Source organism: Euprymna scolopes, chromosome 20 (assembly GCF_053919585.1).
Source record: "Euprymna scolopes isolate OS-2025 chromosome 20, ASM5391958v1, whole genome shotgun sequence".
Taxonomy (NCBI): Eukaryota; Metazoa; Mollusca; class Cephalopoda; order Sepiida; family Sepiolidae; genus Euprymna; species Euprymna scolopes.
This window is the reverse complement of record NC_136501.1, coordinates 1,500,933-1,525,922: the sequence shown is the minus strand read 5'-3', so window position 1 is coordinate 1,525,922 and position 24,990 is coordinate 1,500,933. Positions and strand designations below refer to the sequence as shown.

Sequence of the window (24,990 nt, the reverse complement as noted above, 5' to 3'; positions counted from 1 at the left end):
GTGGCGACTCCTTTGTGACAAAAAAAGACAAAGTGTCAACATAAGTTGCAGTCTATATTAGCTACTCGTATTAGGTAAATGCCAAGCAACACCGGATAGAAGCATTTAATTGTCTATTATCTATTTAGTGGAGTAAACAACACAGAAACAATAAGTTGAGCAAGCATGCGGGTGAAGAAGGGGGTTAAAAGGTAATGTTATGACAGGTATCAAATTTGGTTTTTCATCCCCTTGTCAATTTGACATGCTAGTTCTCATTAGATCACCAAAATTAAGCCATATTGAGCCTAGTCAATACCAGATAGGTGACCATTTGGGAATACCAGGCACTGTAAGGAGAAGGACATTCATACCTAAACAACATCATCACATCTACCCTAACTCGGATATACAAGCGACTGGAAACTGCTTGTGAATTTCACATTCTCATGACATTTTCTCCTTCAGAGGAAACCAGTTCAATGCACCTAAGGTGAGTGCCGCTGTTGCTGGAGGCTAACTGGTTCAAGGATTGATGGAAAGTCAGTGATGTCTAGGATCCGTCAGATGATATCATTAAGAGCATGTCTTGGAAATTTGCCAGAATCGATTTTATTATGTCTGATTTTTATGAAAGAACAAGATTTTTCATGCCATTTTTTGTATTGATGTATGCACTCAAAAAAGAATAGCTTCAAGAAATTTACGAAAGAAAAAAAGTATGAACAACTAAAAAGAAAAGATGAAAATTGTTTGAAAAATGATCATGTGACTCACCTGAGCAAAGTAACACTTGAGCGTCTTCCCTCCTAATTCAGTCGCATGAAGATGGATTCTGGCTTTCGCTGCCAATAAAGCTGAACTGAACACGACGCGTGCACGACGAAAACACTTCAAATATTGAACAAATGCCTCATCGTCAAATTCCTTAAACAGGTTCTCAAATTCATCCTGAAGTAGAAAATCGAAAGGAAAATGATAGAAAGTGTTTATCGAATGTTAACAATAAGGAACCATTTGTATTACTTGTTTTGATCGGACGTTTTGGTTGGTGTAACCTCCGACCTTCATCAGGCATTGTTGGTCACTATCTTGTAAAAGATATGAGAAAGTTGATGTCTCCATAGATGGCTCCTTTCTTTTCCAAGATGGCGCCCAACATGCCTGATGAAGGTCGGAGGCTACACCGACTGAAACGTTGCACAAATAACACTCAAGTTGAGAACAATAGTTCAATCAAAACAAGTAATAGAAACAATTAACCCTCATCTAAAAAATTCAGAATCGCAATAAGCAATTGATATAATATGCTAAGGCGTTTCATGTTTGTATGTATGTTATCACCTTTCACCCATTTTTTTTTTTTTTTTTTTAAAGTGAGATCGTTCAATCAATAGAGATGGTGACAGATGATTAATCGGATGTCGCTAAGGTAAAAATTTCAGACTTTATTCATTTTAAAATTAACTGTTTCAAAATCAAATTTTATCGTCCCATTGATTAAAACATTACAATTTTAAATATATTTAAAAAAGTGACATTCATTCTATTAATTTAAAAATTATTTAATTGAGAATTATTTTATGGTAAGAAGACAGGAAATCTAAATATTAATGTACTTGTCCATACATCCAGTGTCACAAAAAACATTATATAATGAGAAATGAATTACCTCTCTTTATAGTCGCTCTTTATCAGTAAAAAATCATTAAAACCATCCCCCCCCCCTCAAAAAAAAAAAAAAAACATGGCTGTCTGTTTACAGTTTCAAATTGGCTATTTTATTTTATAATAAAAAAGTAATGTTAAAAGACTAAGTTTTTTATTATGGTTTCTCTTTAAAATTAAAAAATATGCAAGTGAATTGACATCTGTTCTTTTATGATTTATATAAAAAAAAATTATTCGGGGAAAAAAAACACAAAAAAAAACAATGTACTGTGTATTGAATTTTCACTGAAAAAAAATCTAATTTTTTTCAAATCAATTCTTTTTAAGCTTTAAAAGGTTAAAAAAGAATGTGCAAAAAATTGTTTTAAATTTGTCGTTTTTTGTTTTGTTTTTTATTCATTTTATTTGTGTTTTAAAAATTTTCAACTACTGTGGAATTTCCACAGGTTCTGTTACTATTCATTATTTTACAAAGAATTAATGGACAATGATCATTATTTTTTTCAATGGGGTGGGGGTGTCATTTATTTTCATACTAGAAATTGATCCCGACAGCCACTTTTTATTTTGGTGGGGGGTAACATTCAAAGTTCAAATTACAGTCAGATTTAAATGAGATATTTTACGATGGGCTTACAAATATAGGCTATCATACCCTTTTCTTTCATATTTAAATCAAATTGTTGGAAAATTAATTTTGTAATATTGAAGAACCACCACCCCCTTTTTTTTTTTTTTTTTTTTTTTTTTAGAAATCTTTAGATTGTAACCAAATTGCCTTCAAAATTCACAGATAAATATTTTCTGATCTGAAATTCATAAAGTTCTATACAGTAGTTTATGATGAGGTTCATAACAGACAAACATAAAACAAAAAAAATGCTGAGTAAAATATAATTTCCCGTGGAGGAGATTGGAAAGATATTGGATTCAAATTACAATACAGAATTGATTGAGAATACTTTTCTTCCATCGATCAATATCATTTTCACTAAAGTGGATTAGAAACTGCAAGACATTATAGAAGACAATATAATAATGCATGATCTCAAATATTTCAACTAATAAACAAAATTATTAAAGTTTATGGTTATGTTTTATTGTAAAAGATACTGTGCAACTTAGAACGGGGGGGGGGAGCATTGTCCAGTCGTTAAAAAAAAAAATAAAAAAAATAAAGAAATTGAAAAGTTTGTAAACAAAAGAAAAAAAAAAAAATGCTGCATGCATAACTTAAGTTAGTAAATGAATGCATTATCAATGGGACTATACATACATTCAAACAGACAGGTGATATATATATATACATATATATATATATATATATAGAGAGAGAGAGAGAGAGAGAGAGAGATCAACTCTTTTGGGATTATTTCATATCAAATTCATTCCTTCATTTAGATAATAGTTTTTAGGTTTCAAGTTTTTAATACTTTCAAATATTTATAGATTAATGCATTTGGTAGGCATCTGCTTTGTGAATAAAGACAGTTTATATTTAACTCATAAATGATACCTTCATTCTTAATCAGAATGGACACGAGAGCAATGACAACACGCTACAAGCTCACCATAAACTACTCACTACAAATAAACAGATTCATAATCAAATGCAATCGTTTTTGCGTGTGGACTGTTATCTGAATACCAAACTATGAATCATCTCTTTTCATTGGTTGATCACAATAACATCAAATAAAATGGACAACATCGTTACACACGACGTTTTGTATCACATCTACCAGAATCAGCCTATATTCTAATGGTAATTTTTGCACACCTAATTCTCATTGTAATAGTTATTATAATTTGTATTATTACCAAGTTCCGCAACTCTGCACTGACAATTTCGTAACAATTGTTCTATCAACCGACGATTAAAAAGTAGAGGTAAATATTTTACTCCCTTATATCACAGCAGTCTCCCCTTATTTCGTCATTAATCAAAAGGATAAATGTTAAGCGATTTCTGCAAATCTATCGGCTTCCCTAAAAATTCACCCCTATCAAGTTCAGCATTGGCGAGGGGGGGGGAACAAAAAAAATCTCTAGTTATATATAAAAGGCACTTTGTATGTGTGCCTGTGATTAGTTCCCAATGGACTCCGAAACGGCTAGGCCAATTTTTGCAAATTTCACAAAAATGTACCTTATATGTCTGGAAGTGTTCTTAGATAGGTTGTATATGCCTTCAACAAGTATTGATAATCAACAATCAAAAAAATCTGATTAAAGCAGGAACAGTTCGATTTTTACCAAACACCCTTATGCAGCCTAACATCACAAGTGCATTTGAGAAGTTTTATTACCATACAAGCAGAAAGGCGCAGCATATAAAATAAACAGTAGGTTCTTTGATATGATAGGGGTGCATTCAAAATTAATGTTTCTGTTTAGAACACAACTGAACCATGTTGCTAGACTTTTGCATTTTAAACTAATTCAAGTCATTATATAAAAATAATTTTATAAAATCAATAATTGGTTCTCTACAGTGCAATGTAAACTACAATGTATTGCAGACTAAGTTACTGCGTAGAGGCATGTGAAGCTTCGTCCCAGTGTAATGCAATGGATCCTCAACCGATTTGATTGAAAAATGGGCGATTTCACTGATTTCGATAACAAAGGTATCGGAAGTGTGAATATTCATTGATCCTCATTCAATTCCTGGCAATGTCGGGACTCCTTGCTAGTATTTAATAAACTTCTAGTTTACGTCTTTATTGAGATGCTTTTGCCAACTTAGTGATCACACTAATACATCATTTCTCACTTCTGGATGCGACACAAAATTGCACCAATGATTGAGACATCAACTTGGAAACTAATGAGTGGAAGTCACTCTTAGTTGCTAATTTTCCATTTTGACCTGGAAATGTTCCATCTCTGCATTAAACAAAATCAATCCTTTATGGACTTTATTTAAAAACAATTTACAAACAATTAATTTAACAAGTCTTGAACCATAAAAAAAAGCCAACAACCTTTATCATAATACTAGCCTGGGTGCCTGGTGTTGCCCGGGTATTTGGAGGTGTGTGTTAAAGAAAAAAAAAAAAAAGAAATGGTAGTAGGCAGGCTCAAACCCATACCGCATAAGAGGAAAAGAATGTGAAAAAAATGTGACGTCTTTACCGTTGCATCCATCGCCGAACAGGAAGTGGCGAAGGTTTAAATTAAGGCTAGTCAATCGAAAAGAGGGGATGACTTTTGAAAATATCGGCAAAAAAAAGCTACCCTCTCCTTATAGAAAAGTGCCCAGTTGAGGGTGAAGGAATTAATGTTTTTAGCCATTAATTTATTGGTATTTGTCATCCGAAGGGTCGCGCTTCTGAACAATACCAATCTTGTGAAAATCCGTTGCCTCTGTTGAAAGTTTTAGGCATACATACATACATACATACATACACTTCAACAGACAGGTGAGATTTATATTATAGATGAGGGTCTTTCGGGTTGCAATCCCCTCTGATCCATTCAGGCGGAATAAAAATAAGAGGCATTACTTTTGAAACACCATCTCATAACGATTCCGCATTAAATAACTAACGTAATGAATATGAGTCCATCCTTCCTCATTACAAGATTATAATTGGTTGGTTCAGCCATAAATACCAACTGGTAGATCAGCTTGGGAGAGATGTTGAAAGATACGACATAAGCCTCACGCTTAAAAATATACCAGCTCCAACTACAAACGCCCATTGAATAAAGTGACTTACTAAATTATTCGATTATGTAGTCAGGATCATGCAGCTATTTCAAACAAATCACTTTCGCAGGACATTTTGCAACATATCAATAGTTTTCAAAAAGATTGATCTGTTGCAAAACAACCAAACTGTAACTATAAGCGGCTTTTAGTTGGATCACGATCACTAGAAGCGGATGAATGCTCCTATCTATCCAGACTCCACAATACACATGTCCCCACTAACATATCTCCTGCAACTGATACTCATTTCCAATCTATTTCAAGTGACTAATTTTTCAAATACACTGTATTTGAGAAGTATCGAGAAGGAATATTTGGATTCACCAGACAACTCTTCTCATATGGAGTGTGATTTTCACGTTTCAGTCGACGTAACCTCTGACATTCTTCAGATGTATCTCCATACGAAATTTCATCCAAATTCCCAAGTTTGACAAGATACACCTGAAGAAGGTCAGAGGTTACATCGACCAAAACGTTGTGAAAATCACACTGGAGATAAGAGCAGTAGTCCGATGAATACAAATAATATGAATAACCAATCGTCATCTAAGAAATTCAGAAACGCCATATCCAGAAGACATCAACAATCCCGTTACTTGTTTCGGCATTCAACCTGCAGTAAGTGAGCTAACTATCTAGAGAATTTGCCGCATTTTTTAACTCATGTTCACCCCTAACAAGACATATTGCCACTTGGGCGTAAGGGGCAACTATTTGGAACCATGCCTAGGAAAGATTAACAACATGTTGTTTTACGTTACATTTAAACTTTTGCATATCAGTACAGTCAGGGAAGCAAGTAGCAGGAAGGGAATTCCAAAGTCTAGCTGTTCAAGTGAAGAAATTATTAGAGTAGAAAGCTTTCTGACATTTAGGGACGTCAACAGTGAAGGCGCGTGATTTAGTTGCTAAGCAGGTTTGTCGGGGATATGTACATCAAGGGGGCACAAGTGCAACAAGTTCATCAGAACACCTTCCATTAAAAAATTTGTAAAACAGACACAGAGATGCAACATTGTGGCGATTGGATATGGGATTACAGTTTAGTTGACAAAGTGGGATCTCAAACTCTTTTTTGAACTCTAAGAGAGAGGCCAGTGGTAGATGCACCAACCCAGACATGGCAACAATGCTCCATGCATGAACGAATGGTGGTCTTTTAGACAGATGTGAATAGTCTTCTAGCTCGATAGAGGGAACCATCTTTTTTGCAGCAGTCTTTGCAATGTCCTCAATATATTTGTTTCAGTTCGTATTGCCCGTAAATGTTAAGCCGAGGAGTTTGAAGGAAGAATTCTCAAGTAGGGTGTTATTTGTCATGGATATCGGTGGTTGGAGAGACTTATTGTAATTGTTAAAGCAGAGCAGCTTAGTTTTACTAGCATTAAATGTTACCATTCATTTGTGGCCCCATTCCACTATGGTCTGGAGGTCATTTTCTAATGATTCTGCACTTATGTACATCCGTTTTTCCCAAACGACTGCTAATCGGATGCAACGGGTCACCACAATAGCAGACACAGGTGTTAGCGAATCATGATTCTAATGATGAACCCCGTAGAGGTGAAGGCCTACGATCTGCTCGATATTATGTTTCACTAATCTGAGGTTTTCAACTGGCGTTAGTATCATTTTTCAAACCTTTACCCTAAAAAGCAAACCGCATATATTGAATAACTTTTCTCATGAAGTTTCATTCAAGTGAATTGTGAAACTGGCTTCTGACGTCACCCTAAACAGCTTAATCGAACCCAACAAGTCAATTCTGGCAAGAATTTTAGATGAAACGATTTTCGCATTATAGAAATGACGCGTGTTGAATGGATAAAATCAAATTTGACCGGATGTCATCAGAGTTTATTGTTAGAATCGATTTGTGGACTTCTGTGCTATATTCTGTAGCCAAACATTTCTTGGAGCTAAATTGGTAACGGGAATAATTTAAGCAGTAAAATTGATATTTTGTTGATGACCTCCAATGATCAGAAAAGATTATTTTCAGATTAAATTCATACCATCGACAAACAGAATATCTTTAATGAAGAAAATATCGATTTTCCCCCCTCCCCCTCCTCGTTTATTTGTAAAACTGTGTGCAGCTCTGGACAACATTTTAAAACAAATTTGAAAAAAAATAAATAAATAAAAAAATAAATAAATAAAAAAATAAATAAATGAATAAATAAATAGTTATGATTTTGTTGTTGTTTATTGATTTTTAAACCTAAAAAATTGTTTCAATAAGAGAAAAAAAAATTTATTTGAATTTATTTTTCAAACAGTCTCTGCTATCTTTGCTTATACATTCTAAAGAAAATGGCTGCTCTGTGAAAATATATCTCCGGAAACAATAGATACCCTTTGAATAGACGTCTGTGCTATGAAGAGTTTATACAGAGTTCATACAGATTTTCAATGTCCATTTTCAAGGACTTCTCCAGACAAAATTCAAGTTTTCAAAACAAAATTTGGGGTTTGTTGTACAATCCACAGCGATTTGAAAAAGTGATAAAAAAGAAAAAAAAAAAATCAAATATACAACAAATAAATGTTACCATAGCCAATAAAAATTACTTTGCAACCTACTTGCATCATTTTATTTTGATGTTTTTAAGTTTTAAATGCTTTTTATTTCCTCTCGAATTTTAACTCTACAGCTTTTATTAGGTTGATGAAAAAATTTTTTTGACGTTCATTTGTTTTCCTGTCGTGCCTGTTATAGAGTGTGGTGTAATCAGCATATATACCCATCTCAGAGGCAATTTTGTCGGGGAGGTCATTTATGAATATTAGGAACAACAGAGGTCCAAGGATAGACCCTTGGGGCACTCCCGCATTTATATCATATTGTTTAGATGTAGGACCGTCGAGGACAACCTGGATTTTTCTCTTATCTAAGAAGGATTTAATTATGTTTAGTATTCTACCAGTGATACCGTAAGATCTAATCTTCCTGAGGAGACCCTCATGCCATACCCTGTCAAAAGTCTTAGATATATCTAGAGCTACAGCTCTACCCTCCCCTGCTTTGTCCAGTGAATGGTATATACGTTCAGAGATTACAGTTAGGATGTCTGCTGTGGAACGGACTTGTCTAAATCCATATTGTTGGTCAGTCAGAGGTTTAGCATCTGTAAGGTACTGGACTAGAGCATGGTTTATTAAGGTCTCAAATATTTTGGCAAGAAGTGGGAGGCTAATGGGGCGATAATTTAATGGGTTTGTTCTTTCGCCAGAATTCTTGAATACTGGTACCACAGAAGCAGTTTTCCAACAGCCCGGAAAGCAAGATTCATTAAGGCATTTGTTGTAGAGTTTGGAGAGAACTGGAGCTACTTCAGCTGAGCACGTTTTTAATAGCACAGCTGGGATGAGATCAGGTCCACATGCTTTTGAAGTGTCAAGGTTTTTTATGATAGCATGCACTTGAGCAGGGGTGATTTTCAGATCGTCTAGCGTGGCGTCTGTCCGCATAGGAAAGTCAGGTAGGGAGTAGTTGAGAGGGTCCAGTGTGTAGTTTGAGGCAAACCGACTTGCAAGCATGTTAGCCTTCTCGGTTGCTGAGCAAACAACCTCGTGATCGTTGGTTAGTGGGGGAATTGTTGATTGCCCATTATTTACTACACTGTTGTAGATTTTCAAGAAGTCACAAATTCCTAATTTTTGTGCTTCGATGCGTTTTTTAATGGTTTCAGTAAATTCTCTTTTAGCTGTTGCTATTTCTTTCTTAACATTACTTCTAGCTTCTATATACTTCTGTCTGTTTGAACTGGACTTATGTCGGTTAAATCTGCGGTATGCATGCTGCCTTTGAGCAATGGCAGTTGCGCAAGTAGAAGTAAACCATTGGGGAGGGTGGGACTTGCTATAAAATTTCCGCATGGGGACATGTGCTTCAATTGCAGTTTTGAACCATTCAGTGGTCTCATTTGCACACTGTTCAGCAGGAAGAGAAAAAATATTTTCCCATGGAGCATCTCTGATAAGATCTCTGATGGCTTCCCAGTCAGCCTTTTTATAATATCTCGTTGTTTTGAGCACTGACTCTTCAGTTTTGGCTCTAGAGTTTAGGGCGATTTCAACCATTATCACTGCATGATCAGCGTTGCCAAGTGGGCTGTCGGCATTCGTTATACAATCATCGGGAACTGTGGTCAAAAACAGATCTAGAAGTGATGTGTGTTGTTCTTGCTAGTCAGGAAAACGGGTTGGGAACATAACCATTTGTGATAGGGTGAGAGATATAGAGAAGCTATGTGTTGTGCTACCCGCTCTAAGTAGAGAATCCAAGCCAGTTTTTGTGGTGAACATTAAAGTCACCAAATACATGTTCTTGTGCGCTAGTGTCGAGGGAGAGTGCTGTGTCTACGCTGTCAGAGACTTTGTTTATTATGGTGCAGTCGTGAGTCGAGGGAGAGTGGTAGAGAAAATAAAAGTAGCTAATGTTGTGTTGCATGTTAAGTCTAAAGCACATAAAGGCTTGATCGTCAGATTCTAGGTTTGTTTCTCTAGTCAAGGGAAGGTTATTACGAATGTAGACTCCAAGTCCGTGCATATGTCTGTCAGAGTCCTTACGGCAGAGTGGGAGATATCCAGGCATGTTAAAGTAGTTAGAGGGGATGGAGGAGTGTAGGTTAGTCTCACTTAGTGCTAAGATATCTGGGGTATTTGTTAGGAGAAATGCTTCAACATCAGCTAAATTAGTTCTAAGCCCATGGATGTTCGTGAATGCAAGCCTCAAGAGAGGAGGCAAGTTGGATTTGTTTGACCCTAAGCCTGGTTAAAGCTTAATTTTAGATTGTACTGTCATCATATTTTTTTTTTTTAAAGAGTTTCAGTTTAGGTAAGGGGGAGCTGAACAGGAGGTTATGCAGAGTATCACACATGCAACACAAGTAGACCATCAGCTGACCTTTTTTCAACTAGGATCGTGGCCTCAGGAAAGCCCACCGCGGATGAGTGCAGGATCCCTTTCCATGCGCGACATGGCACTACAAACATCCCGATATTATACAACTGTTAATGAAGCAGCCGCTCTAAGCACTGCCAAGTAAAGCTCATGTTTGTAAGCAGGCTTGTTAGGAGTTAGGGCTCCTGTACTACCAGTCGGAAACAGCAGCCAGGAACTGTCAATCCGGTACCGTCAACCCAATCTAATTGCAGAGGCATATGTGGTACTCAAGCATTCCCAAGTGCCCAGTTTTGAGGGATGGAATATGTCGGGAGTGGGGAAAACACTGTTCATTGCCCTAGACAAGAAACATGATCTACCACTGTGTGTTTCTGCCGAATCACTGTGATAGCGTCTCTGCGCCTGACTAATAGGCAAAGAAGGAGTATGGAAGCTGGGCGATAGACAGAGCCTATCTACTCCTTAAGCAGTTTAGGTTTGCAAACCGGTAATTTGTTTGAGTCACCAGCTCTAGGAAGGTTGTCATCCAAGACTGAAGAGGCCTCCCTCCCCTTTCGTTTAGTTTCAGAGTTTTCCTTCTCCTAGACGGATGATCTGGGAAGATCTACTGGGTCCGTCAGCACTGAGAGGGTTTGCTTCGTGCCTGGGTCCTAATCCAGATATTTCTGCGACCCCGCGTGGTTAGTTAATGTTACTGGGTTAGTTTGTAGAGGTTAAATATCTGCTGAATAGTTACACTCCTCAAAGTGATTAAGGGACATTGCTATTTCATTGTTACTGGATAAAGGGGTTAAGTAAAGCTCATGCAGTGTAAGCAACTAAGTTTGTAAGCAACTAAGTTTGTAAGCAGGCTTGTTAAGAGTTAATGTGGTTTGAGGATTTTCCTTTATTTTATTATTTTATTTATGTGTTAGCTTAGGTATAGGATAACGTTACAGTATGAGTAGGTATTAAAAATTGAACTAAGAGTGGTGCCTAATCTCTGTATATTTTAGATGACAGGAGGGTTAAGATGAAAGTGCAATACAGTACGGATAAAACAGTAGGTAAGTTTTGCGTCATGTGTAATTAGGTAAATATATATATGAGCTGGTTTTCAATAGATGCGAATAAGTTGAAGTTGTAGGTATTAAGTATGTGTCTATTATTAAAGGAAGATAATTCTTACAATTAACGATTCCGATTAATCATTCCACCACTAATAAAAATACCATACGATTATTTCAAATATACATTTGAATATTTTCCAATTATTTATGAATGGAAAAACTTGAAAAAAAAAAAAATATATATATATATATATATATATATCCAGATACTTCATTTGCATAATAATTTTATGCACAGTTTCAAATAAATTAATATTTTGTACGATTCATTTATCATTTGGTATTTCTATTTTCTTATACATACTAAATAGTTTTCTTGATATAATTACGATTATCAATATTAAATTGAATTAATGAAAAAAGGTTTAAAATTCCAAATCATAAATTCATACATTTTCACATACCAAAAATTTAAACGTGCTGCAAAAAATCTGACAACTTCAAACTATGGAATGAAGCTACCCATTTTGCTTGTGCTGATCGAAATGCATTCTGAAGAAAAGTGGCAGAAGACATGAAATCTGCCTCAACTATTGTTAACTCTTGTAAACTTTACGGTCTGTTTTGTTTGAACACGAAAACAAATTGGGATGGCAGCTAAACCATTTTGAACCAAAATGGTTTAGCTGCTTCATCATTACGCTTCATTTGCTATGGAGATCACTTCGCCAATCTGCTAAGCCGCAACCAACAGCACCCATTAACTGCAACTATGAAATGATGTGGATTCAACTTCTTATGGCTGCCAAACTATTCCCTCCATATTTGAAGTGGCTGTTGCTTTTATCAAGAATCTCAAAAAATAACACCCTGCTGACATTCTCAAACACAATGCAAACATATTATGATTTGCCATCTATCATTATCAATTGGGTCTGGGAGATTGAAATACTCCCTCTGGGAGTGGAACGATGCAACACCGATATCGTTCTTTAAGATGATAAATACTACTGCAGCAATTACTACGGCATCAGCCTGATCGACGTGTTTGTTCTGGTGTCACGTTCTAATTGAAATCATTTAAAAAAATTCAAGCAAATATTTTCAGTTTTGCATAAATCACACAAGATGTCACCCAGGTGATATTTTAATGATTTCATTTTCTTGTATATTTTCAGTTTCAAACATGATGTACCTCTGAAAATTCATTTTTTGAGCTGAGTAATCAAAAAAATGGCATTAAATTTACCCAGAAATGAAACGTTTTATGGGATTTTATCAGATTTGAAATTTTACACGTGTCGCAATATAAGGCAAAAAAAAAAAAAAAAAAAAAAAAAAAAAATGGTGTAGTACCGTTTTTTATTTTTTTCATTCATGCAGACACTGAAGCACCTTTGGACCAAAAATGGCAAAAAAAAGTTCTTTTGTCCATTCACAATGTCTGTTCAACGTTAAGTCTCTTTTCCGAGGGCTCAGAAATACTCTATTATGAAAAGCAACTATTTTGGAAAATGCTCGAACTTTACAACTGTTTAGAGTTACATGCTGAAATTTTCAGGATTTTTTTTAGATTATATCATGTCCAACTGTGGTGCAAAGTTACAACAAAATCTGAAAACATGAATTTCAAGCCCTGGACGATTTACACAGAATTAACCATTAATAAAACTCCCGGGCAACACCAGATGGATAATAAGCGAATAAATTGAAAAACAAAAAATTTTGATATTAAAAAAAAATAATAATAAAACTTGTCGCATGGTGCACCAATTGAAGACGAGGATGCAAGAATATTTATGAAAATAATCACAAGAAGACGGCAAAGAAGGTCGAGATTGTCGTCAATAAAGACGAAGAGTAAAAGTACGAAAGGCAATAATGGATGGTCATGCAATACAGCAATGAAATTTGAAGTTGAAAATGACACTGGAAATTTTTTTTCTTTATTGAAAAAGAATTGCTTGATGAAGTGACAAGCAGCAGGAAGAAAGATTGCAATTTTCTGACACTTTCTTTATTGGTGGAACTTGAAATTAACAATGGCGATAATTAGTGTGAAAAGGTGATGAATACGATGGCCAGACTGAAACCAACGTGCAACATAATTTCACTGTAACTAAATGTCCAAGTTGAAACCTATATCACGTCTGGCAACCACGCAACTAGAGTAAAAGATTGGGTGAGGGTATAATAATTGTATCACAGTAAAAGAAGTTGTTCCAAGTTGTTCCTTTAACTGTTAAATTGTTTTTTCTTAAAAATGTCAGATTTTGTCAAATGTTGAATTTGTTCTTTCTATTATACATTTTTTTTTTTACATGGTAGTCACCACTTACCAAGGCCCAGAAGCCACTCGGGGATAAGGGTTATTGTGTGTACAGTAATCAATGGGATAGTATCGTAGTAATCGTTAGTATTGGAGATCCGATAAAGTGTCTTACTTTAGGGGGCGGTTCATCAGGAACTTGTTTATGTTCGACTTGAACATCCAAGTTGTAGTCAGGTGGGAAACAGGCAAACGGAAGAGAGTTCCACAGGCGTGCACTTCTAGGAAAGAAGTTTTGTTCATGGAATCTACGTTTTGATTTTGGCACAGATAAAGAGTGGGGAAAATTATTGACAGTGGTTTCAACTAGACGGGTGTTTATCGTGAAAGATTGACGAGGGGGGACCAGAGATTGGAGCTCAGACGAGCGCTTGCCATAGAAGTAAGGATAAAACATTTTTTTGTTTGTTTTTTAACCAACAAATCAGTTGAAACAAATTGACTCAACTTATAGTTATCTTTCTTCTGTACGTACTAATGTCTAAATATCAGTCCTGTGTCTTTTTGTGTGTATCTATTAGTTTATTTAAGTATATTTGTTACAGCATTGAATACGTTTATGTTTTTATTTGTATATTTAAAAAAAAAAAATTTTTAATTGTTGTTTAATTCAAGTGTTTAGTTATCAACTTATTCTGACATTCTATCAAGTTTTTTTTATTTAATTTGCTTTTAACCAGTAAATTATTCAAAACAAATTAAACTTATTCCAACATTATTTCTTAACTTATTCAAGTACATTCTTTTGTATAATTAAGTTTAATTATTCATATCGTTATGTGGATATGTTCTTTTAATTATTCCTGTCATTTTTTTCAACATTTCATCATACACAATTTTGCAAAGAAAAATTTCACTGTATCTTTTAAAAGTCTTCAAGAATCTACACGTTAGAGGTTCCTATTAATAATAGTTAATTCTACCGATGAGGCTCTTTTTTAAAGGATCCTAGTGTTAATAAGTTCCTTCCTCCTCTCTAACTGCCAGGTACTAGTTCTCTAAACAGAACAGTCTTTGAAAAATACGGTCTGCTATCATTGTGATGTGGCTGCCTTTGCAGCCGAGCCTCAATGTGTATATATCCATCAATCTATCTGAAACCTATAACGGGTCTGGCAACCACACAACTAGAGTAAATGACTGCTATTTGGGATCATGTCTAACAGACGACTGAGGGGAGTTGAGCAGAAAGATATCTGTTCACATTACATTCAAACTTCTGCAAGTTAGTACAGTCTAGCAGTCTGAAGGAAGAAACTTTTAGCATAGAAGGCTTTCCGGTATCTAGGGACCTTAATAGTAGAGGGGTGAGATTTTGTTGCTTGTCGGGTTAGTCAAGAATATGTACGTCAAAATGGCACAAGTTCTATAAGTTCATCACAGCACATTCCACTAAAATACTTGAAACAGATATGAAACATGGTGGCGATGGGATAGAGGTTGGAGTTTGGTTAATGATGCAGGACTTTTGGGCCCTGTCTAAGAGTGAGAGACTAGTGGTAGATGCACCAGCACAAATGTGGCAACAATACTCCATGCATGGGCAAATGTTGGTTTTGTAAAAATGTAGGATGTTCTCTGGCGTGAGCGATTTTCTAGCATGGTAGAGGAAGCCTACCTTTGCAGCAGCCTTGGCAATATCTTCAATTTACAGTATATAATGCTTATTATTGTTCATTCTTAGAACTTTTTAACAAAAATCACAAAACAAAATTTGTTTACATTATGAAATATTTCTCTTCATTGTTATTTTCACACTTTGATAATAAACAATTTTGTAGAATGTTCACCTTATTTTCTCAAATATTAAACGATTTCGTATTCAAAAAATGGATTCACTATTTCTAGAATTTAATCTATGACATCCACTAAAACTTTAGATTTTGTTTTAATCAACTTTTTTGCAAATTCATGTAAATCTGTCCTCATTTTTATTGAAATGTAAAAGCTTCTTACCCACCCACCTCGTGAGAAAGGAGTGGGGGTATTATGTTGGTCAATATGACAATTAACTTTTCATTACTAATAATAGGTTTTGTTGGCATATGTTGGAACGTTTTTACAATTCCATTTCCAAATTTTTTTCGCTTGATCTTTACTTCTACTTTCACGCAAACTGACCCTTTTCACTTCCGGTTTTCATTAACCTTTCCCCTGCAAACTGACCCTTTTCGCTTCTGGTTTTCATTAACCTTTCCCCTGCAAACTGACCCTTTTCGCTTCTGGTTTTCATTAACCTTTCCCCTGCAAACTGACCCTTTTCGCTTCTGGTTTTCATTAACCTTTCCCCTCCAAACTGACCCTTTTCGCTTCTGGTTTTCATAAACCTTTCCCCTCCAAACTGACCCTTTTCGCTTCTGGTTTTCATTAACCTTTCCCCTGCAAACTGACCCTTTTCGCTTCTGGTTTTCATTAACCTTTCCCCTGCAAACTGACCCTTTTCGCTTCTGGTTTTCATTAACCTTTCCCCTGCAAACTGACCCTTTTCGCTTCTGGTTTTCATTAACCTTTCCCCTGCAAACTGACCCTTTTCGCTTCTGGTTTTCATTAACCTTTCCCCTGCAAACTGACCCTTTTCGCTTCTGGTTTTCATTAACCTTTCCCCTGCAAACTGACCCTTTTCGCTTCTGGTTTTCATTAACCTTTCCCCTCCAAACTGACCCTTTTCGCTTCTGGTTTTCATTAACCTTTCCCCTCCAAACTGACCCTTTTCGCTTCTGGTTTTCATTAACCTTTCCCCTCCAAACTGACCCTTTTCGCTTCTGGTTTTCATTAACCTTTCCCCTGCAAACTGACCCTTTTCGCTTCTGGTTTTCATTAACCTTTCCCCTGCAAACTGACCCTTTTCGCTTCTGGTTTTCATTAACCTTTCCCCTGCAAACTGACCCTTTTCGCTTCTGGTTTTCATTAACCTTTCCCCTGCAAACTGACCCTTTTCGCTTCTGGTTTTCATTAACCTTTCCCCTCCAAACTGACCCTTTTCGCTTCTGGTTTTCATTAACCTTTCCCTTGCAAACTGACCCTTTTCGCTTCTGGTTTTCATTAACCTTTCCCCTGCAAACTGACCCTTTTCGCTTCTGGTTTTCATTAACCTTTCCCCTCCAAACTGACCCTTTTCGCTTCTGGTTTTCATTAACCTTTCCCCTCCAAACTGACCCTTTTCGCTTCTGGTTTTCATTAACCTTTCCCCTGCAAACTGACCCTTTTCGCTTCTGGTTTTCATTAACCTTTCCCCTGCAAACTGACCCTTTTCGCTTCTGGTTTTCATTAACCTTTCCCCTGCAAACTGACCCTTTTCGCTTCTGGTTTTCATTAACCTTTCCCCTGCAAACTGACCCTTTTCGCTTCTGGTTTTCATTAACCTTTCCCCTGCAAACTGACCCTTTTCGCTTCTGGTTTTCATTAACCTTTCCCCTCCAAACTGACCCTTTTCGCTTCTGGTTTTCATTAACCTTTCCCCTGCAAACTGACCCTTTTCGCTTCTGGTTTTCATTAACCTTTCCCCTGCAAACTGACCCTTTTCGCTTCTGGTTTTCATTAACCTTTCCCCTGCAAACTGACCCTTTTCGCTTCTGGTTTTCATTAACCTTTCCCCTGCAAACTGACCCTTTTCGCTTCTGGTTTTCATTAACCTTTCCCCTGCAAACTGACCCTTTTCGCTTCTGGTTTTCATTAACCTTTCCCCTCCAAACTGACCCTTTTCGCTTCTGGTTTTCATTAACCTTTCCCTTGCAAACTGACCCTTTTCGCTTCTGGTTTTCATTAACCTTTCCCCTGCAAACTGACCCTTTTCGCTTCTGGTTTTCATTAACCTTTCCCCTGCAAACTGACCCTTTTCGCTTCTGGTTTTCATTAACCTTTCCCCTCCAAACTGACCCTTTTCGCTTCCGGTTTTCACTAACCTTTCCCCTGCAAAATGACCCTGTTACATTATTTGTCCTACATACAATCCCAGAATTCTTTATAACCAAACCAAGGAAGTCTCTTGTTCTGCAATTCAATGCTTACATTCAGTCTCAAGAGACAATGGATACCCTTTGTAAAGGTAGCTGCACATGTAATTGTTAGGCATTGCTCAAGTCCAGTGGCAAGGAGACGTGCTAGATGATTGGAAACAATGTTGAGATAAGCGGAGAGCACATACAGCACCTGGAATTCACAAATAGTCACTCATTTTAGTACTGACCCAGCTCAATGTTGCTTAACTTTGTTGATCTAACAGGAACTGGCATGTCAACACGATTATGCCGCATATCTTCCAATACTATCCACAGTTCATCTTTCTCTGAAGTCAGACCTAAGTCTTTCTTTTAGAATTGCATTACAAATCTATATCATACTCCTATTGTTTCTCTCTATGCAACGCATGTCCTCAACCCTCATTGGTCAGCTTTCACTCCATACATAACACTTGTATACATGAACGAGAAACTTTTTCTTTGATTAACAATAAGGCCTTGCTGCTTAGTAATAGCAAAGGTTTCTTGAAATCAAACTGCAATAAATATGTAAAGCTTTTTATAAAAAAATTTTTAGCGATAGAAATCGAATGGAAGATCTCAAAAGTTTGCAGAATCAAACAGTGGTTTTATCAAAGGATCTTTTTTTTTTTGGTTTTTGTTTTTAATCAAAAAATGATGTCATACTTTTCTGAAAAAGCATCTTTAGAATAAAAACACTGACAATCTTCATCACAAGCAGATATACCATCATAAAAAGCAGGAGGGGAATAAAAAACTTTTTTTTTTACATCAACGAAAAAAAAAAAAAAATGAAAGCATATCTGGGTCTGATCTATTCTTTGCCCTCTCCTTTCATTGTGAGAGGGGAAGGAGAGTATTATACTGGCCAATAGGATAGTAGTCATGAATCAATATGAGATTTATTGACACATTTGAGCAAGAAGAATTTTTGGTGTTATATTTAGCAAGGTTCGGCAAAGGTAGCAAAATCTCATGCAGCTAGAAATTGATGAAAGTCGTCTGCAAAACGTGTTAAAAGAGTAAAAGGGATTTTGCCAAGATTATTTTGCAGCGAAATGGAAAGCGATATTTTTGTCTTTGTGCAAAGCATCAAAATTACGTCTCAAAGATCACAAAAAAACAAGATATTTAAAAGATCTATTGGTCGTTGTCCAGAATTCAACGAAATTAAAAACAAATCTTTATGATGTACATACCTGGCGCAGAACAAAAATGTCATTTTTTTTGTCTTGGTAGTTCGAATTGAGTTGTCTCCCTTTATTTAATATGACAGACTGAGACACACCATCATCACTTACTCATAAAATTTTATTTTCTTAGTAAATAAAAAAAAAAACTTTATTTTTGGAATATGATATTTTCCTTTCATAACAGGTATGTACATCATGAAGATTTTTCTGTATTTTGGGTTTTTTTTTTGTTTTGTTAATTCAAATGAATTTTGGACAAAAATTGAAATATTTTCTATGATAATTCAAATAGTTGAAATTATTAGGACAATAATTTAATGAAAAAATTTATCTGGATTGGATAAAAAATAATTCGGGTCTTAGATATGAAAGGTAGATAATGTAGTAAAACAAATGCATAAAAATCTCAAGTAAAAAGTCCAGAAAATAAAAGAATACATTTTATACCATAGAAACGTATTTCAAACAAATCGGTACCCCACTCCCCTTCCTTTCGCACACAGTCGAGTTAATTAGTCATGTCAGATTGAATATTCCAACAATTATTGGTTCAAAGATTATTCAAATCATTGTCAGTTTGTAAATATGTGGAATTAGAAAACCGTTACGCTGTGACATGAACGACCAACGGATTTCTATTTGTTTTCACAGCAAACCAATGACAAGCCAAGCGGAAACAGAACAACGCTGATGACAATATCTCTGCGCTGTTGGGCAAATATTAGAAACAAAAGCATCAGTCGGACAAGATTAAAGAAAAAAGAAAAAAGAAAAAAGAAAAAAAAAAACAATTTACCATTGATATCAAATTTGATAATTATATTAGCATTTCTAATTGAGATATATTTTTTTAATTACATTTTCACCCCAAACAAAGCACATTGCCACTTTGATGTAGGGGGGCTACTATCAGGGACATAAGCATCAGGGGTACTATGTGGGGAGTTGGGCAGCAAGATGTCAGTTCATGTTACACTTGAACTTCTGCATGTCAGTACAGTATGGGAAGCAGGGACCTGGAAGGGAATTCCAAAGTCTATATAAAAGCCAAGTACGTCCAAGGATGGAATACTGTTGCCATATCTGGGCAGGAGCTGCTAAAAACAGCCTATCCTGCCTTGACAGAGTACAAAATAGACTTCGTGGCATATTGGGGGATGCCCTTTTCTCTACCCTGCAACCTCTCTCCCACAGAAGAGACGTTGCGAGCCTATCCTTGTTTTATCGTTATTTTCATGGCAGGTGCTCGTCTGAACTCCAATCTCTGGTCCCCCCCCCCGCCAATCTTTCACGAAAAACACCCATCTAGCTGAATCCACTGTGAAAAATTTCCCCCACTCTATATCTGTGCCTAAATCAAAACGTGGATTCCATAAACAAAGCTTCTTTCTTAGAATAGGGCATTTACGTCAAGGGGGTACAAGTGCTTGCAGTTCGTCAGAGCATTCACCATTAAAATACTTGTAGAACAGACAGAGGGATGCAAGACTTCGTCGATGGAACAGAGGCTGAAGCTTAGATGACAGTTCAAGACCTATCAGATAAGCGACTCCCTTTTGAACCTTGTCTAGGAGTGAGAGACAAGTAGCAGATGCATCAGCCCAAATATGACAGCAATACTCCATACATGGGCGAATGGTTGCCTTATAGAGGTATAGGATACTTTCGGGCATTAGTAGATTTCTAGCACGGTAGAGAGAACCTACCTTCTTCACAGCAGTCCTGGCAATCCTCCCAATGTAATGTTTCAACTCATGTTTCCTGTAAACATTAGGTTGAGGAATTTAAAAGATGTATTTTCAGCTAAAAAGTGATTGGCTATTGCTATTGGTGGTAGAGAAGGTTTCTTGTAATTATTAAAGGAAACAAATTTAGTCTTGGCAGCATTGAATGTGACCATCCATTTTTGTCCCCATTCCACTACAGTGTTTCTGCCATTTCTTTAGATATGTGTTTATTTGTTTTCCTGTCATGGTGTCATTAGCATATATACCCATCTCACAAACAATTTTGTCAGGGAGGTCATTTATGAATATTAGGAATAATAGAGGTCCAAGGATAGACCTTTGAAGCACTCCCGCATTTCTATCTTATTGTTTAGATGTACAACCGTTGAGAATAACCTGGATTTTTCTCTTATCAAAGAAGGATTTAATTATGTTAAGTATTCTTCCAGTGATACCGTATGATCTGATTATCCTGTCAAAAGTCTTAGATTTATCTAGAGCTACAGCTCTACCCTCTTCCGCTTTGTCCAGTGACTGGTATATACATTCTGAGATTACAGTTATGATGTCTGTTGTGGAACAGGCTTGCCTAAATCCATATTGTTGGTCAGTCAGAGGTTTAGCATCTGTAAGTTGATGGACTAGAGCTTGGTTAATTATGGTCTCAAATATTTTGGCGAAAAGTGGGAGGAGGCTAATGGGGCGATAATTTACTGGGTCAGTTTTTTTGCCAGAATTCTTGAAAACTGGTACTACAGAAGCAGTTTTCCAGCAGGTAGGAAAGCAAGATTCATTAAGGCATTTGTTGTAAAGTTTGGAGAGAATTGGAGCTACTTCGACGGAGCACTTTTTTAATAGCACAGCCGGGATGAGATCAGGTCCACATGTTTTTGTAGTGTCAAGATTTCTTATAGCATGCACCTGAGCAGGGGTGATTTTCAGATCGTCTCGTGTGGCGTCTGTCCACAAAGGTGAGGGGGTGGTTAGCAGGATCCAGTGTGGAGTTGGAGGCAAATCGACTGGCAAGCATGTCAGCCTTCTCAGTTGCTGAGCAAACAACCTCATGATTGTTGGCTAGTGGGGGAATAGTTGATTGAATATATATATATATATTTTTAAATAAAATTTTTTCGTATTTGAATTCGTCAGATTACTGTTCTCATCTTGAGTGCCATTTTCACACCGTTTCGGTTGATGTAACCTTCGACCTTCTTCAAGTCTATCTAATCAAACTCTGGAATCTGGGTGGAGTTTCAAATGGAACCCATTATTTACTTCATGGAGTCTAGCATGCTCTCATTCCGTCAGTTATGACTGGATAGAGGTCCTAAAACTCTCATATGAATAACTACTCGTCATCTCAAAAACTCAGAAACATAACATTTTTATTGTTTAGAAAAATTGTAACTCTATACAGGTGTGTGTGTGTCTAAAGGTTAGAAACTACATGAGATACAATGTATTTATTGGATTATTCTAACTACTGTTTTCATCTTGAGTGTTTTGATTGATGTAAACCCCAACTTTCTCCAAGTGCATCTTGTTGAACTCGGGAATCTTGTGCACCCATGGCATAAGGGATAAGGTACTTGGTAAAATTCAGTTGTAAGTCACTCTTCTGGAGGTTGAATGTTCAATCCTTAGTGCAGGGCGATATGAAGAATATAATTGTTAATTACTTAAGACTTCTACTCTGTCATGGCTAACAGAACAAGAGCATGCTACCCCTGTATAAGTAAAGGATTCCGTCTAAAATTCTGTGCAGAATCCCAAGTTTGACAGAAAGATTACTGAATTTGACAAGATACACCTGAAGAAGGTCGAAGGTTACATCGATTGAAACGTTATGCAAACAACACTAGATGAGAACAGTAGTCCAAAGAATTGAAATATAAATTAATCTTCATCTCAAAAATTCAGACACATAAATATCTTTCGTTTCTGTATGAGAGTGTCCGTTTAAAAGTCATAGGCTACATAAGATACAGTTACAAATCTTACATAATCTGATTCAGTGTGATAGTAAGAAGAAAAAAAATTGTAATATTTTCTTACGGTCACCAAAAACTAAATCAGTGCTAGGTCAAAAAGGTAGGATGTCATTGTTACTGGTGGTTCTCTCAAAAGCCAAATCTGAAATAAGTAGGTCAATCAGTCACTTTTTCTCACTTTATTTATGACATTATTTGCATTTATTTTACGATTGAACGAATTAGTTCAACCAGGTTATAAAGGATTAAACTTGGTTAAAATATTGGTTATGGTCCAACTTTGAACTGATTTAATTTTAAGATATTTAGCTGATGTAATGAATAGGGGTACATCCAGGTTCTTAACAAGAATATAATTGGCTGGTTATGCCATAAATACTAACTGGTAGAGCCTCACACTTAAAAATGTACCGGCTCCAATCACAAACAATAAGATTTACTAGATTGTTATTCGAATAGCATAGCCAACACCACTCAGCTACTTCAAACGAATATATTCCTTTTGTGGGACATATCATTTAGGTTAATGTCACAGAAAAGGGAAAGGTCAAATTCGAACAATAACTTCAGTTCATCATACAGACTATCTATTTGGTCCATATTGTAACCAATGAAGTTTCGTATCTAATAGTCACTATGAAAATTTAATGTATGGACAACCATAACCCGAAATTTCCGTCTGATTAGATACGTTTTGATTCATCAATGCTTCCATAGAATAACTTTGAGAATATGTCAATCTGGTGAGGAGAAAAATTTGGCCCATCCTTATGTTGTCAGGCAGAGGTATGGCTGACTTATACTCATTATATCGGAACAAATATATTGAGGACATTGACAAAGCTGCTGCAAATGAAGGTGGGCTCCCTCTACCATGCTAGAAAATTACTCGCACCAGAGAGCACCTTATTTATCTGCAAATCACCATTCATCCATGCATGGAATATTGTTGCCATATCTGGGTGGTGCATCTACCACTAGACTAACTATTAGACAGCGTACAAGAAAGAGGCTTAAATCTAATAGGTCCCAAACTGTCGATCAAGTTCCAACCTCTGTCACATCACCACAATGTCACATCACCACAATGTCACATCCCTGTGCCCATTTTACAAGTACTTTAATGGAATGTGCTCTGATGAACTCATAGCACTTGTGCCCCCTCGATTTATATACACCCAACAAGCAGCAAAATCCCGCTCCTTCATTATTGAGGTCTCTAGATGTTGGAAAGCCTTCTACTCTAATAGTTTCTTCCCTCAGATTCCTAAACTTTGAAATTGCCCCTGTTTCCTGCTTCCTTGATTGTATTGACATGCTAAAATTTAAATGTAATGTGAACAGACATCTCGTCGTTCAACTCCCTACATAGTGTCCCTGTAGAAATAGTAGCCCCTTACATCCAAGTGGCAATATGTCTTGTTTGGATTGAATAAGAGTAAATAAAATATTTTGTTCGTGTTCATTATCTTGAGAATGGTGTGGATATTTCTTCAAACAAAAGTTTCTTGAAAGAAGCTGATGACTCAACTTTATCAGCAATTGTTCATACAGTGCGTTCGTTAATATACACACTAATGACCATAGCAACGCTTTTAACCAGACAACAATGGCTCCTCGTTCCGGCGGACATGACGTTGCTATAGCAATAACAGCTATCAAACAAACCATTTAAGTAAACATCATCACGAATTCATTTAAGTCAGACTTTTCTGACAAATGTATTACATTCTAGATTCGATCTGACATCGCCAGTCAGTATCTAGTCAACACAGATCACAACAGATAATCTGTAATTGTTATGCTTGTTATATTTGTACGAAGAAAGTTTAAAAAGTAACGCCTATTTTTTTTTTTTTTTTTTAACTTGCATGGATCAAAGAGGTTTGCAAATTGCATTGTTATGATGACAGAACTTATGCATTCATGACCTGAAAGTTCCACTTTCAGTTGCAGATATGGGCAGTGTGAGACCAAGAAAGCAAATTGTTATGGACAGGTGTCTCAAGCAAAGAATACCTCCATACAGAAAAACTTGAATTGATCAACATTTATCAGCACTCGTTGGACGTTCACAAAGCCAATGCAATTGATATTAGCACATTTAGGAGATGGGTTCAATTTTTAGAGTTGCAACAGATGTGAATGACAAAGCACACACCAAATATTTACGGCTGAGACATCAAAAGAGACTGGCAAAACTGCACTGAGAATGGTGAAGACAATGTAGAAAAAAATTCTGGAGTACAAAAGGTTCTCATTTTAATGGTTGGATATTTTCGTAACTTTTGGAATGACCCGCATAGGTTTGCAAGGATATAATCGATATATTTTACATACAGCACATTGCCAAAAATGTTTACACATTTAAGTATACGGTAAAAACATAGTTCAAGAGGAGTTAAAAAAAAAAAAAAACGCCATATATTTTCTTCTAT

General features: G+C 36.2%; 1 protein-coding gene across 1 annotated transcript in view; it reads right to left on the bottom strand.

Moving 5' to 3' along the window:
- LOC145241287 (calcipressin-2-like) overlaps positions 1-24,990 on the bottom strand; it is a 179,249-nt gene that overhangs the window by 83,450 nt on the left and 70,809 nt on the right. The window contains exon 2 of the mRNA XM_080104035.1: positions 757-930. Coding sequence (XP_079960161.1) covers positions 757-930 — 174 coding nt within the window. The remainder of the gene's footprint in view (positions 1-756; positions 931-24,990) is intronic.